At 55.5% G+C, this 14671-nt stretch overlaps 3 protein-coding genes and 1 pseudogene across 5 annotated transcripts; 2 read left to right on the forward strand and 2 right to left on the reverse strand.

The window, feature by feature from the left end:
* Positions 1-778: 778 nt before the first annotated feature.
* Positions 779-1528, reverse strand: LOC115617838 (feather keratin Cos1-2-like). 2 transcript variants are annotated; one of them, XM_030508810.1, is made up of 2 exons: positions 1456-1528; positions 779-1101 (listed from the first exon to the last, which is right to left on the reverse strand). In XM_030508810.1, the coding sequence occupies exon 2, from the start codon at positions 1097-1099 to the stop codon at positions 779-781; it is 321 nt and encodes a 106-aa protein (XP_030364670.1). In that variant the 5' UTR covers positions 1100-1101; positions 1456-1528. The 2 variants fall into 2 exon arrangements, with proteins under 2 accessions (XP_030364670.1, XP_030364671.1); XM_030508811.1 differs by having other exon boundaries at positions 779-1120; positions 1456-1464.
* Positions 1529-2987: 1459 nt separating this feature from the next.
* Positions 2988-3731, forward strand: LOC115617844 (feather keratin Cos1-2-like). Its single transcript, XM_030508820.1, has 2 exons — positions 2988-3060; positions 3409-3731. Exon 2 carries the CDS (start codon positions 3411-3413, stop codon positions 3729-3731), a length of 321 nt encoding a protein of 106 aa, XP_030364680.1. The 5' UTR covers positions 2988-3060; positions 3409-3410.
* Positions 3732-6420: 2689 nt separating this feature from the next.
* Positions 6421-14445, reverse strand: LOC115617939 (feather beta keratin-like). 2 transcript variants are annotated; one of them, XM_030509025.1, is made up of 2 exons: positions 14370-14445; positions 6421-6821 (listed from the first exon to the last, which is right to left on the reverse strand). In XM_030509025.1, exon 2 carries the CDS (start codon positions 6798-6800, stop codon positions 6480-6482), a length of 321 nt encoding a protein of 106 aa, XP_030364885.1. In that variant the 5' UTR covers positions 6801-6821; positions 14370-14445; the 3' UTR covers positions 6421-6479. The 2 variants fall into 2 exon arrangements, with proteins under 2 accessions (XP_030364885.1, XP_030364886.1); XM_030509026.1 differs by lacking the exon at positions 14370-14445 and adding an exon at positions 7191-7199.
* LOC115617979 lies at positions 8436-9996 on the forward strand (annotated as a pseudogene).
* Positions 14446-14671: the final 226 nt, after the last annotated feature.

The following is a 14671-nucleotide window of genomic DNA, read 5'->3' on the forward strand; positions in this document are numbered from 1 at the left end:
TCTTCCTCTTCCAATTCTGCCTCCATCCTGCTGCGGGGAACAGATCGAGAGAGTGGCTGGTCAGCTCTTAGTGCTTTCCAAGGGCAACACACAACACAGGGCCCACGGTCAGCCAAGGTCCTTCTTGCCCTGCTCCTTCCCTGCCTGTGCCCAGGACTTCCTGGAATGCTTCTGAAGAGTGGGAGCCAGTTGAGACTCAGGGCAGGAAGAGAGGAAGCGAGCAGCCAGGAAGGTGAGGAGGCTGGTGCACGTGGCTGGCCAGGATAGGCTGAGGGTATGGGTTTTACTGAGCATGGAGAAGAGAATGCTTTAGTGGAAGACCAAAAGTCGTTATTGGAGTAGCAATGGTCACTGAAGAGCATCGCGTCATTCTGCCCAGACTAAGATAGGTAGAGAAGTTTAGAAAGCAGAGGGTCACCCAATGCGTAACTAAGAATAGCAGAAGCAAACCTGCGTTAACTCTCAGAGCACAAGTATCTCCAAAACCCCATCCCAGAACCACCCCTGCGACACATGGCCTTTGTGGGAGTGTCTCCAGTGACAAGGAAGAGACAAAGGCATGGGCTGGGATGCAGAAGACATTTAATGAGTCAAAAGACGACAGTGGCGTGGATCTGAGTGGCAGCCCCAGCACAGAGAACAGCAGGGGCAGGCATGGGCCATGCTGTGCGAGAGCCCAGGCTGGCCCCGTCCTTGTGCAACAACCCAACTCTCCGTCGCCGGCACGGTGCCATCTTCTGGGTCCCTGGGCCCTTCCCCAGGGCCATCGCCAGCAGCTTTAGCAGGGGAAGCACCTCCTGCCGCAGTAGCGGCTGCCCAAGCCGGAGATGTCCAAGCCAGAGAGGCTAAAGCCCCCGGAGTTGATGGGCACTCCCTCGGAGCTGAGGATGCTGCCAACAGCAGCAGAGGTGGAGGAGCCCACGGCGGTGTTCTGAGGGAAGGAGCTGAGGATGGGGCCGGGCAGGGTCACCACCACGGGGGAGGGCTGGATGGCGACGATGGAGTCCTGGCACTGCCTGACACAGGCCTCATTGCAGCTGTTGGCCAGCGGGGTCGGGCCGCAGGGCTGGCAGGGCACGCACGGGCTGTAGCAGGACATGGCTCGATGGTGGAGCTTCACCTGGACACAGGGCAGGGGCAAGCATATCAGGGATGTGGCTCAGGAGCAGCCTCTCACCCCACCAGGAAGGATGAAAGGCATGCTCTGTAGACAAGAGCTGGAGGCTGTGCAGGGAGGCACATGGGCTTCTCCTCTCACTCAGAAGATCCCCACCAACCCCATAGGTCAGGTGTCTCCTCAGCCAAGATCTGGCCATGGCACATCTTTCTTCCCATTCCCTCTCCCATGACAAGATGATCCAAGCCCCCGCATGGGTCAAAGGGGCGGTTATGTGCTGAGAAAACTCAAAGGAGGAGGAGAAGTAGAAGGAGGCAGAGAAGGGGCTTCAGACTCACCTTGTTCTCAAGGAGATGGAAGTGAGAGCAGTGGATGAGAGAGTTAAGAGAAGTTCCTGCTTTTATATTGCTCCTGCACTGCCCCAGGCCCACAGTCACTGCATATGGGCAGTAATTTTCCACGACACTCATCTCCAAAGCAAAACACCCACCTAATTGTACAGGTTGGGGTTTGATTTCCATCAGTGATGCCATTTCATTTCCTCATTTTGACGTGCTGAACCTGCTGTGAAGCTCCTTTCATGTCCCGGGATGAGAAGCCCAAGGCTATCCCAGGTAGAATCATGTCAGTGGGGCAGAAGAGGAGCCCCAAGTACTCAAGAAGTCCCATGCAGGCACTTGGGATGTTAGCTGCGGCAGTGAAGTGAGACTGTTGGCAACTCCCTTTGCAAGAAGAAACCCAGCTCTTCCCCACACTGCACATGTCAGCAGAGTACACAAGGGCTGCTTTTCATGAGGACATGCCACATGCGTTCCAGAACACTCCACAGAGGGAAAGAAAGGGTTGCAGAAAACGTCTCCCTCGTGTCTGGAACTCATCCCTCAACCTGGGCTGATACGTCCTCTCCTGGCATTAGAGCTCCATCACATCTCCCATCCCATGCCCCAAAGGCCTCCTCAGTGTGGAACACAGCCCAGCACTATGGGGAAGGCAAGAAAAGTTCCTCCAACTGCCCAAGCAGTGAGGGCTGGCAGGACTCTGCAGTGCCACGTGCCTGGCATGCTCAGGGAGAACAAGTGCTCAGAACAACCCTGAGTACAACAACAGCTCTCAAAGCACATCAAGGAGCGATGCACTTCCCTGCCCTGCAGCCATGGAGGCAGCTGGGACGCATCCCAGGAGGGCAGGGGAATGCCTTCTGTAGGCAAGCTTCCTGGGATAGACTCTCCCTACCCATGGTGAGTCACACTCTCATTCTGGCCTGGCGTGTGTTAGCCTTTGGCGTGAGGACAAGCTAGGCGTGCAGCCTATGTCCACGCAGGGCTCAATTCCCCTGTGGCCAGGGCAGCTCCATCCCTGCCCTCTGAATATGAGCTCTGAGCACAGGGCATCACCCAAGTCCATGGCTCCAGGATGACCTAATGGCCGTTGCCCTCAGCAGGACTTTCCTGCTGCTACTCCCACAGCTCAGGACTGCAGGAGTTTTGGAAACTTGGCCAGGCCACTGTGTCTCTGGCTGGTCGGGATGCAAAGCACCAGCCATACTGCAGGGTGGTGTGAGCAGAGTGGGAACAACAAGACGTTGTCCTGAGCCCCAACACACCCCACAGGTAATGAGGAAGAACCCAAATCCTTGGGAATTGTCTTCTGCCCATACTGATGTGTTCCTGCACAGGAAATTCTTGGGCTTCTCATCCTGGTAAATGAAAGAAGCTTCTGTGGCCAGGTGGCTGTATCAGAAATGAGGACATGTATTGTTGACGGAAAACAAACCCCAACCTGTGCCATCATGTAGGTATCTTGCTTCGGAGGTGAGTCTGCTGGAAAATTAGTGCCTGTGTGCAGTGACTGTGGGCCTGGGGCAGTGCAGGAGCAGTATAAAAGCAGGAACTTCTCTTCACTCTCTCATCCACTGCTCTCGCCTCCATCTCCTCGAGAACAAGGTGAGTCTGAAGCCCCTTCTCTGACTCCTTCTCCTCCTCCTTTGAGTTTTCTCAGCACATAACCGCCCCTTTGACCCATGTGGGGGCTTGGATCATCTTGTCATGGGAGAGGGAATGGGAAGGAAGATGTGCCATGGCCAGATCTTGGCTGAGGAGACACCTGACCTATGGGGTTGGTGGGGATCTTCTGAGTGTGAGGAGAAGCCCATGTGCCTCCCTACACAGCCTCCAGCTCTTGTCTACAGAGCATGCCTTTCATCCTTCCTGGTGGGGTGAGAGGCTGCTCCTGAGCCACATCCCTGATCTGCTTGCCCCTGCCCTGTGTCCAGGTGAAGCTCTACCATCGAGACATGTCCTGCTACAGCCCGTGCGTGCCCTGCCAGCCCTGCGGCCCGACCCCGCTGGCCAACAGCTGCAATGAGGCCTGTGTCAGGCAGTGCCAGGACTCCATCGTTGCCATCCAGCCCTCTCCTGTGGTGGTGACCCTGCCCGGCCCCATCCTCAGCTCCTTCCCTCAGAACACCGCCGTGGGCTCCTCCACCTCCGCTGCCGTTGGCAGCATCCTCAGCTCCGAGGGAGTGCCCATCAACTCCAGGGGCTTTGACCTCTCCGGCTTGGGCCTCTCCGGCTTGGGCGGCCGCTACTGCGGCAGGAGGAGCTTCCCCTGCTAAAGCTGCTGGTGATGGCCTTGGGTAAGGGCCCAGGGACCCAGAAGATGGCACCGTGCTGGAGATGCCGACTCCTTTCTGCCTTTGGTGCTCCCTGCACCAGGATCTCCACTCAAAGTGTCCTTGTTTCCGTCATTTGACTCATTAAATTTCTGCTGCACCCTAACCTGTGACTTTGTCATCCTTTCCTCTGCAGATGCTCTCCCAGAATGCCCCGAGAGAGAGCTGTTGCTCAGGGGTGGTTCTGGGAGGGGATAATTGTGTAATGATTTGTAACAGCATTGTGCAGGGTCTGCCTGGATGGAGTTGTCCCCATATTAGCTCTCCTACTGGTTCTTTGTAGTTGTACCTGGCATGATGCTGATAACACATAAATGTTTGAGGTTTCACTGGGCACAACATCATTGCTGTCTCTCCGACTCCATCTCCAAAATGCTTGTAGGCTGAGGTGGGCAAGAGGTTGGGAGAGGAAAAAGCCACGACAGCTGAGCCAGACTGACCAAAGGGATTTTCCATACCATATGACATCATGGTTAGCAATAAATGGTAAGAGGAAGGAGGAGGTTTGGGTCAGGGGGGCATTCACAGTATGTTTGAGGCTGGAAGGAACCACCAGAGGTCATCTAGTCCAACCTCCTTGTCTCCTAAACCAAGGGAAAGACTTCCTTTCTCCAGACCTTCTCTCTAGTCGTCTGGGTCAGGGATTCCTGAGGGCTGGCTTTGACATTGAAGACTGAAGAAAAGGCACTATTCAGTATCTCTGCCTTCTTTGTGTCCCCTGCCACCAGGGTCCCTGCTCCATTCAGTAGTGGGACCACATTTTCCTCTTATTATTGATCTATTTGAAGAAGCCCTTCCTGTTGTTCTTAATATCCTCAGCTAGATATAATTCCAAATGGGCCTTGGCCTTTCCCCATCGCATTTCTGCATTCTCCGACAACATCCAAAGTGGCCTGTCCCTGCTTCCACCTCCTCTATGTCTCCTGCTTGTGCTTCAGTTCCTTATCAAGGTTTTTGTCTTCTGAAGCAACCACTAATTGCCCTGGCATTGATGCCCTCACTGTGCTGGGGGAGCTGTTTAGTAGAGAGGATGAGGGAATACATCTCCCTCTTCACATCCAAGGCTGATGTAGCTCATTCTGTTGTGCAGGTTCCTGAGGTCCTTGTTCACTCTAGGTGAGGTTTTAAAAAATACTAATTAACTGTTGGCTTAATGTGGGTTTGCGGAAACTGCTGTCATGCTGGCGTAAGAGGCGACAACTTTTGGGTGCAGTGACAAGTTTTGGGTGCGGTGACAGTGAAATGTGCCCTGAGGTGGCCAGTCCCTGGGTGGCAGCTGCTTGAAAACCAGCTGCTTTTAACACTGTATTGGCCTTGACCTGTGTCTATTGAGCCACAACTCTTTAGTACCAGAGGGCCATGATTAAAACAGGGACCCAAATGACCTCTGGGGATGTCACAATTCCGCCAGGGATCCAAACTACATCTAAGAACATGGCAGCTGAGGCAGAGACCCAAACCACAGGTGAGGACACCATGGTTCGGACAGGAACCCAAACGCTATCTGCAGTAATCGTTCTGGTAATGAAAAAGAAATAGTGGACAATGAGGTGAACGGGTCCTTATCATTGGTTAGTAAAGAAGTGAGGAGGCAAGTGTGTGATCAGTAACGCAGTCCTTCAGCAAAAGAATGGGAAGATGAAGTGAGACAAATAACTGAAGAGACAGATAGTACAGAATCAAATCATAGAAAGGTTTGGGGAAGAAGCTCATCCAGTCCCAACTCCCTCCCACGGGCAGGGACACCTTCCACTAGACCAGGTTGCTCCAAGCCCCATCCAACCTGGCCTTGGTTGCACCCGGTCCTTGACCTCAAGAGAACTTCAAGACATGTGGAAACATCACAGACACCAGCCTGGTGAGCAGATTACTGCATGGCAATTCTGATGTTTGGAGAGTGGGGCCAACAGTCAGGAACTGGAAGGTAAGGAAGCCAAACAGGTGGGATCCCTCACTAGCGACTGCAGAATGGACAGGGAACTTGGAAAACAAGCTGTGAATTGCAGTCTCTGGAGGTGTGTCCTGCCAAGTGTGGGGGTAAGATACCTGTTCAAGATCTTGTGATTTAGTAAGGAAGGTGGACTAACGCTTAGGGAGGCACAGAGTACCTGAGAGGACTAGTGGTGATGGAAGTCATCTGATGACAACGAGGTCTCCTAAGGCCTGGAGAATGCCCTGTGTATAAGGGTCATGTGAAAAAGGTGGTCCAAAGTGAACCGGGGTTGTATTCTAACAGCTTGGCAGTAATGTATTGCCTGGGTTTGGATACTCCAGTGGTGAAGAGAGCATCTTCTTGTCTGAAATTCTGAAGACAATGCCTCTCCCTCCTCTCAGTGTAGTTGCAGTTTAATTACCCCATCATGTGGGGCAAAAAAAAAAAAAAAGAAGTGATTGAGAAAGGCCAAAGAATAATTCTAATTCTTCTGAAAGGTGTATTGGCCATGAAATCAAGCAAGGACAAACCTGCACAGGAGATGCATTTCTTGGGATCTTGGCATCTGCATGAAAAAGGATGACATAGTCATGGGTTGGGATGCAGCAGAACTTTAATGAGTTAAAACAGGGAAACAAAAACAGTGTGATTGGAGATCCTGGTGCAGGGAGCATCAGGGGCAGAAAGGAGTCAGCATCCACAGCATGGTGCCATCTTCTGGGTCCCTGGGCCCTTCCCCAGGGCCATCACCAGCAGCTTTAGCAGGGGAAGCACCTCCTGCCGCAGTAGCGGCCGCCCAAGCCAGAGAGGCCCAAGCCAGAGAGGCTAAAGCCCCCGGAGTTGATGGGCACTCCCTCGGAGCTGAGGATGCTGCCAACGGCAGCGGAGGTGGAGGAGCCCACGGCGGTGTTCTGAGGGAAGGAGCTGAGGATGGGGCCGGGCAGGGTCACCACCACGGGGGAAGGCTCAATGACGACGATGGAGTCCTGGCACTGCCTGACACAGGCCTCATTGCAGCTGTTGGCCAGCGGGGTCGGGCCGCAGGGCTGGCAGGGCACGCACGGGTTGTAGCAAGACATGTCTCGATGGTAGAGCTTCACCTGGAGACAGCGCAGGGGCAAGCATATCAGGGACATGGGTCAGGAGCAGCCTCTTGCACCACCATGACAGAGACAAGTCACAAGCCGGATACAAGAGATGGAGGTGGTTTAGGGAGACCCATGGACTTCTTCTTCCCCTCAGCCCAAAAGACCCCACCCCAAAAGAGCAACCAAGCCCAGGGAGTCCTTCCAAGCCCATAGCTCACAAAACACATAACCAAGCCCCAGCCTATCTCCATGCCACGCTTTCTGCCCCATTCCCTTTCCCATGCCAAGCAGTTCCAAGATCCAGTGAGGATCATAGGGGTGGGTATGAGCTGAGATACACTGGAGGAGTACAAGAAGGAGCAGAAATGGTTTCATACTCACCTTGTTCTCAAGGAGATGGAGGCAAGGGCAGTGAATGAGAGAGTGAGGAGAAGTTCCTGCTTTTATACTGGTCTTGCACTGCCCCAGGCCCACAGTTACTGCACATGGGCAGTAATTTTCCAGCAGACTCACCGCCAAAGCAAAACACCCACCTAATGGCACAGGTTGGGGTTTGGTTTCCATCAACGCTGCCATTTAATTTCCTCATTTCTGACATGCCTCCTTTGCAATGTGGTCTGCTTTCATGTGCTGCTACAACATTCCAAAGGATATCGCAGGGAAGACCGTGTTTTGTACGGTGAAGTGCCCTCAAGTGGTGGAGTGTGGAGGTTCCGTGCAGGAAGGGGATGCTGGCTTGGGACAGTGAAGTGGGATTGTTTGCCACTCCCTTTGCAAGAAGAGGTTTCAACTGTCTTCCTCTTGATGCCCTTTGCTTTGGGGAGAGCATCTGCCAGGTTGTCTGAGTGTGCAGGTTTAGGAAGCCTGAGTGTGTGGTTTAGGAAACCAAAACCCACGTGCCATTGAACCAGAAATGAGGTCTTCTTTCAGGTAGCTCAGTAGCAAAAGGGATCCTTGGGAAAAGGCTGAATGGAGCAGATCCACTGGGGACAGGGGATACAGGAAAGGTGAAGGCACTTCAAGGGTCCTTTTCCTTGGACTTTAGTGGAAGGGTTTACTGTCAAGCAAATGTTGTTAATCTCATCTAACCAAGGTTTTTGACACTGTCTGCTGTAACAGTCATTGCAGACCAACTGATGAAATACAGGCTGGGGAAGAAGCCCCAGTGCAGGGGATTGAAATCTGGCATGTCTGCTGCTCTCCAAGGGTTGTGATGAGTGGCACGAACTTCTGGTGGTTGCCACTGACTCCTGGTGCACTGCAGGGGCCCAGGCTGAGGCCAATAGTGTTTAACCCCTTAATGCAAAGTCCTGCATAGTCCACAAAGGGAAAGAAAGGGTTGCAGAAAACATCTCCCTTGTGTCTGGGACTCATCCCTCAACCTGGGCTGATACATCTTCTCCTGGCATTAGAGCTCCATCACATCTCCCATCCCATGCCCCAAAGGCCTCCTCAGTGTGGAACACAGCCCAGCACTATGGGGAAGGCAAGAAAAGTTCCTCCAACTGCCCAAGCAGTGAGGGCTGGCAGGACTCTGCAGTGCCACGTGCCTGGCATGCTCAGGGAGAACAAGTGCTCAGAACACCCCTGAGTACAACAACAGCTCTCAAAGCACATCAAGGAGCGATGCACTTCCCTGCCCTGCAGCCATGGAGGCAGCTGGGACGCATCCCAGGAGGGCAGGGGAATGCCTTCTGTAGGCAAGCTTCCTGGGATAGACTCTCCCTACCCATGGTGAGTCACACTCTCATTCTGGCCTGGCGAGTGTCAGCCTTTGGCGTGAGGACAAGCCAGGAGTGCAGCCCGTGTCCACGCAGGGCTCAATTCCCCTGTGGCCAGGGCAGCTCCATCCATAGCCCAGTGGCCATTGCCCTCAGCATGACCTTGCCAGCATTACCACAGCTTGGGGGACTCACTGGATGTCAGCATGTTTTGGTAAAGTGTCTCCTGCTAGACAGGGTCCCAAGAGAGCAGCCAAAGTCCATGGTGGTGTGAGGAAAGTGGGAGGAATGAGACACTGTGCCAGGTGCAAACAAACCTCTACAGCAGTGAGAAGGGACCCAACTCCGCAGCATTTGGGGAGGAATCAAGGGGTTTGCGTGGCCGCTGTTCTCAGTGGGAACATCACCTTCCTGTAGAGGAGGTTGTAAACAACCTCACCAGACTTCCCCACATCCATGTTCTCCATCTGCATAGAACCCACCAGCACTCGGGGGCATATCCTCTGCCTCTGCTGACGTGTTACTATCTGGGAAATGCTTTGGCTTCTCATTGTAGCACTTGAAAGGATCCTCCATGACCTGGTGGTCATGTCAGAAATGAGGAAATTAAGTGGCAGAAACCAAATTCCAACCTGTGCCATCAGGTAGGTATTTTGCTTTGGAGGCGAGTCTGCTGGAAAATTACTGCCTGTGTGCAGTGACTGTGGGCCTGGGGCAGTGCAGGAGCAGTATAAAAGAGGGAACTTCTCCTCACTCTCTCATCCACTGCTCTCGCCTCCATCTCCTTGAGAACAAGGTAAATCTGAAGCCCTTGTCCTTTTACTTATTTCCTCTTTCTCTTCCTCATCTGGGTTATCTCAGCACATACCTGCCTCCTTGTCCTATGGCATCTTGAGGCTGCTTTCCGTGGGAGAGAGAGAAGGGTGAAGAAGATGCAGCATGAAAAGATGTTGGAGCTTGGGTGAAGCGTTTCCTGGGCTGTGGGGTGAGGGTGGGGCATCTCCCTGAGCTTGGTTGCTCTTGGTGGATCTCTTTTGGGCTAAGGGAAAGGGTCTGTCATGTTGTGGGGTGAGAGGCTGCTCCTGACCCGTCCCATCATCTGCTTGCCCCTGCCCTGTCTCCAGGTGAAGCTCTACCATCGAGACATGTCCTGCTACAGCCCGTGCGTGCCCTGCCAGCCCTGCGGCCCGACCCCGCTGGCCAACAGCTGCAATGAGGCCTGTGTCAGGCAGTGCCAGGACTCCATCGTCGTCATTGAGCCCTCCCCCGTGGTGGTGACCCTGCCCGGCCCCATCCTCAGCTCCTTCCCTCAGAACACCGCCGTGGGCTCCTCCACCTCCGCTGCCGTTGGCAGCATCCTCAGCTCCGAGGGAGTGCCCATCAACTCTGGGGGCTTTAGCCTCTCCGGCTTGGGCCTCTCCGGCTTGGGCGGCCGCTACTTCGGCAGGAGGTGCTTCCCCTGCTAAAGCTGCCGGCGATAGCCCTGGGGAAAGGCCCAGGGACGCAGAAGATGGCACCGCACTCGGGATGGGGTGTTGGGTTGTTGCTTCCAGAGCAGCTGAGCAACCCCAGCACCGCTTGCATGGCCCATGCTGCTTTTCCCTTCTGTCACTCTCTCCTTTCCCTCCCATGTCCTTGTTCTCTTGAGCTCACCTAGGCTGGGAGTCCCACAAAGCCAGCCTCGGGAGGAGCTGCTGGCCCTGCTCCCTCTGTGGGGAGCAGAGGGACACCTGGTAGGATCCACCACAGCCATGGGGCGCAGAGTCCTTTCTGCCCCTGGTGCTCCCTGCACTGGGGTTTCCATTGAGACTGTCCTGTTTTCCTCATTTGATTCATTAAAATTCTGCTACATCCCAGCCTGTAACTCTGTGTCATCCTTTCTGCTGCAGATGCTCTGCAAAGATGCCAAGGGAGAGGAAAGTGCACAGAGAGCACTACTGTGTTTCTTTAATGCACCAGGATAACTTGGTCTCCGCACCTTGCAGTGCTTCCCATGACATGAAATATTCTGTCTTGTGGGTTGGGTGGCCACTTCCCATGAAGGCTGCATGCCAGGATCCCTTTTGTTCTGCATAAATGCTCTATCTGGGAAGAAATCCTCCTCTCTGTGTTGTAGGAAAAAGTCCTCTGCAGAGATCAAAAAAGTTTTTGACCCAGGACTGGAGGAGCCTTTACCAGTTTCTTTCAGCCCTTTGAACCCTGCAGTGAGACCAAGTTAAAATAGCCCTGTTTAGCCTACCGTGAGTGTGGCCCTGTCCTGGAGAGAGAAAATCTCCATTAGTGGATAGCTCAACCTAGTAAAACACCATCAAGCAGATGCGAGATGTGGTCCATGACAAGGAGATTCTTACCACAAGAAGATGTATCACTGCAGACTACCTTTCTAGCGCAGGTGCTCAGGATGGGCTCAACCTCCAAGCAGAACTTAGGAACCAGCCGATTACCCATTGGGGGAATCTTCCACACCTGCAGATATGGTCAATGCATCCTCCAGCTGGATTTTTTCCTGGGGAAGGACCCTGAAATACTGGGGCATGTAAGCCTCAGCCATAAGGAGAGGGCCCCTGCTGAAGCAAGAGCTATGGGCCAGGGATGGCTCATAGGCACTGCTCAGTGAAGAAGCAGCTCCCAGTGCAACTGCCATCTACCACTGGGACCACTTGGTGAGCAGAATCTCATGGGCAGAGAGCCGTGGGAAGAAGGAAGTAGACCTAAATATCCCAAGAAGCGGTGGATGGAGAGGGCAAGGTGAGGACTGGCACTAGTGTCACCACACCAGAGAAAATCAGCACTGCACAGCATGGGTGCGTGCTCTGCAGAGATGCTGTCCAGTCTCTGGCTGTGGCTGGGTAGCCACAGCAGTTCACCAGGGAGCCTTTTGCCCTGCTAGGGATGGCTTGTGAGGGTTCTGTCCTCGCCACCTCCTCTGTCTCCTCCTGCCCGAGCACTGATGTTCCAGCTCTGGAATGTCTGTAGGTTCCTACTTGCCTGTGTAGGTGCTCCCCTTGGGCAGCCTGGCCTGGAGTTTTACAAGAGGCAGCAGTTCACAAGCTGCGAGTGCCTGCGAGGACCCTTGGGACCAAGAGGGACTCTTTGAAGGGTCGAGCTGTGTCCTTGCTGCACCAGCAGGAGGCTCCCAGCACGGGAAGACCTGGCTCTGGCACTGGGGAGCCTGGGGCCCAGCAAAGGTGGCTGCTTGATTCCCTTGGTTTGGCCAAGCAAGTGCTTTAACTACTGGGCGATGGGAGTAGAAAGGCTCCCTGGGGCAGAGGTGTGGGATCCCGGGCAGCCCTCGGAGTGTTTTGTTCCACCCTTTGGGCTGAGGTGTGGAGAAGGCTTTGTCCTGGCAGAGGGAGGAGAACTCAGGAGCTGGCAGCTTCAGCTCCCGCTTCTGGGAGCTCCCTGGGCACGTTGTAGAGTGGAGAGCGTGAGACGGGCCAGGTTTTCCCAGCACCTTGCTGGGACGGGCAGAGGCTGGTGACACACGGGGTCAGGCTGGGGAGGAGCAGGGCACTTGGGTGGTGGGGCTGCCAGCACTGGAGGGGGACGAGGGGACTTCTGATGCTTTGGCAAAACCAGGAGCTATCCTTGCTGCAGAAGGCATGTGGCAAAGGTTGAGAGATGTGTGGTGAGCAAGGTGGGTGGAAGAGAGAACAAGACTACGCATCCCTTTCTCAAAGGCTGAGGAGGGCATTTGTGTGCAGGAATGGAGCAAGTTGATGATTGCTGGCCCTACAGGAGCCAGGGACATCTTCCTCAGCTGCAAGGGTCAGTGTCTTGAAAGGAGCCCAGTGCCCGTGTCTCACCCTTCTCTTCCTCCAGGAATGCCGACGGCTCTCCTTTGTGCCTGCAAGAGCTCCCCAGAGTGATGCTGTTCTCTCTGGCAGCGGGGGAGAACATCCAGAGACAGAAAGATCACACAGAGGCTGAGGCAGAACTTTAGTGAAAGAGGGAAAGGAGTTCCTCTGAGTGGGGTCATGGTGTGACACAGCCACAGGTTGGGGGTTTGGTCCCCGTTTTGCTTTTGGGTTCGTTTTTGGTTTGGTTTTTGTTTTGCTTGGTTTTTTGATAGTGTTTGATTTGGGTTTGGGTTGGTTTGTTGTTGGTTCAGGTCCCCATTTCTTTCAGGCCCAGCTCGCAGGCCCAGCTCCTGCTGGTTTCTGCTCTTGGTTCAGTTCCAGCTCAGAGACAGCTCTGACCAGTTTGAGCTCCCAGTCGCTGCCAGGAGCTGAGTGTGCCATGTCTGCCCTGCACAGGGATGGACAGAGAAGCCCCAGCCACAGCGTGCGGGGTATGAAACTCCAAGCAGCAGCCAGGCTGCTGCTGCGGCCCTGCCTGCAACCGCCCATGGTGCTGCGAGGAGTGTGCAGCTCCAGATTGGATACGGCTCCAGGCTGGGAGTTTAGGCCCCCCTCTTCTGGGTGGTGGTGGGGTTGTTTTGATGTTGTGCTTGGGTTTAGTTTGGTTTTGGGTTTGGATTTGCTTGTTTGATTTTGGGTTTTGATTTGGTTGTGCGTGTATTGGTTCAGGTCCCCATTTCTTTCAGCCACAGCTCCTGGACATGTCCAGTTCAGTTTTGGCTCCAGCTCATTTGTAGCTCTGGGTTCTGCTCTGGGTTCAGGTCCAACTTATGGACGGCTTCAGCTCATTTGCTGCTTCAGGTCAGTGGTTTCTGCCCCCCCCGGCTTCAGTTTTTTGCAGCTCCAGCTCACTTATGGCTCGGGCTCAACTGCAGCTTCAGGTCTCTGTTTATCCCTTCCTGTTTTTCAGGCCCAGCCTCTGGATGTCTCCAGTTCCATTGTGGCTGCAGCTCTTGTCCATCTCCAGCCCCATTTGCTGCCTCAGCCCCTCCTCAGCTCTGGCCCTAGCCAGTTACAGCTTGTGCTTGTTGATCTGAGCCTGGCTTGTGGCTAGGTCACAAATCAATCACTGTCACGACATGTAGATGAATATAACCTGTCATAATTGCTCACTGTCCTGACCTGAGCTAACAAGTGCCCAGGATTCCTGTGGTGGTTGTACATGCCTTGTCCAAATAGAGTTGGAGCCCAAACCCAGTGTGAAAAGCACCTTTCACCTCAGTGACTATCTCAGATGTTTATGGTGCATGCTGGTGCCCTGGCATTTGGGGACTCCCCCCCCCCCCCCCCCCGCCTCCAGAGGGGGTCCATGCACCAGCTCACACCCCCTCCCACAGCCCAACAAGCCCCAGCGCCCCCACCCAGCCCGGCCCCAGCTTCGACCCCAGAAGCATCCAACAAGGGCTCGTTTCTGAGCCCAAAGGCACCGGACTCGGACTCTGACCCAGCCCCAGGGTGCGGGGCCGGGGCTCCGTTCTGCAGCTGGGAAATGCCCGTCTGGGTCCGTGCTGCAGAGCCCCGGCCCCGAGACCCAAAGCACCCTCCTGAGCACCCAAAGCACCTCCCGGAGACCCCAGAATACCCTCCTGAGACGCGAACCGACCCTGATTGAGCCGCGAACTGGCCCCGGCTGAACCCTGAACCCCCGTGTGCTGTGGGACGGCCCCGGGAGCCCCGGTGGGGCCGGGCGGTGTTTGCAACCTGGCCGGGGGGACCCGCGGGGCAGACCCTGTCCCGGGTGGTCGCGGGCGGCTCGGGCTAGAACGGGGGGCGCCGGGCTCCGGCCCTCCAGGCTTTATTCCCCGGCGCCCCGAGCCCCGCCGCTGCTCCGTGGACCCCGACACCCACCGGGCCGCGGCATCTGTCCCAGCTCCCGCTCCCTGGTGCCGGCCCCGGGCCGAGACCCCCCTCCCCGCACCAAACCTGGGCCCTGCCGGGGAAGGCCAGACCGGCCGCTCCAGCATCAGCGACGAACGAACCAAAGAAGCAGAAGCAGCCCGGCCGCCGGGACTTAAATTCCCTCGGCCCCGCTCCGCGCAGCCTCTTCCGCCGGTCCCGCCCGCTGCGGACGCGCGTTCTGGGGCTTTGTCGGGGCTGGGGCTGTGCGGACCCAGCGCCGCTAAGCCCGGCCCGGCCTCGCCGTCTCGTGTTCCCCGACGCCGCGGAGCTGCTGCCGGGGCCGGGCCTGCAGCGGGGAGCGGGGCCCGAGTCCCGCGCTGCGCGCTCCTGCCCGTGGCCGCTGCCTGCACCGGGCCGGGGCTGCCCCGCCGGGGCTCCGGGC

This window comes from Strigops habroptila, chromosome 19, assembly GCF_004027225.2.
Source record: "Strigops habroptila isolate Jane chromosome 19, bStrHab1.2.pri, whole genome shotgun sequence".
Taxonomy (NCBI): Eukaryota; Metazoa; Chordata; class Aves; order Psittaciformes; family Psittacidae; genus Strigops; species Strigops habroptila.

Coding starts and splice junctions, on each gene's coding strand:
- LOC115617838 (XM_030508810.1), bottom strand. CDS start 1,099: ATGTCCTGCTACAGCCCGTGCGTGCCCTGCCAGCCCTGCGGCCCGACC.
- LOC115617844 (XM_030508820.1), top strand. CDS start 3,411: ATGTCCTGCTACAGCCCGTGCGTGCCCTGCCAGCCCTGCGGCCCGACC.
- LOC115617939 (XM_030509025.1), bottom strand. CDS start 6,800: ATGTCTTGCTACAACCCGTGCGTGCCCTGCCAGCCCTGCGGCCCGACC.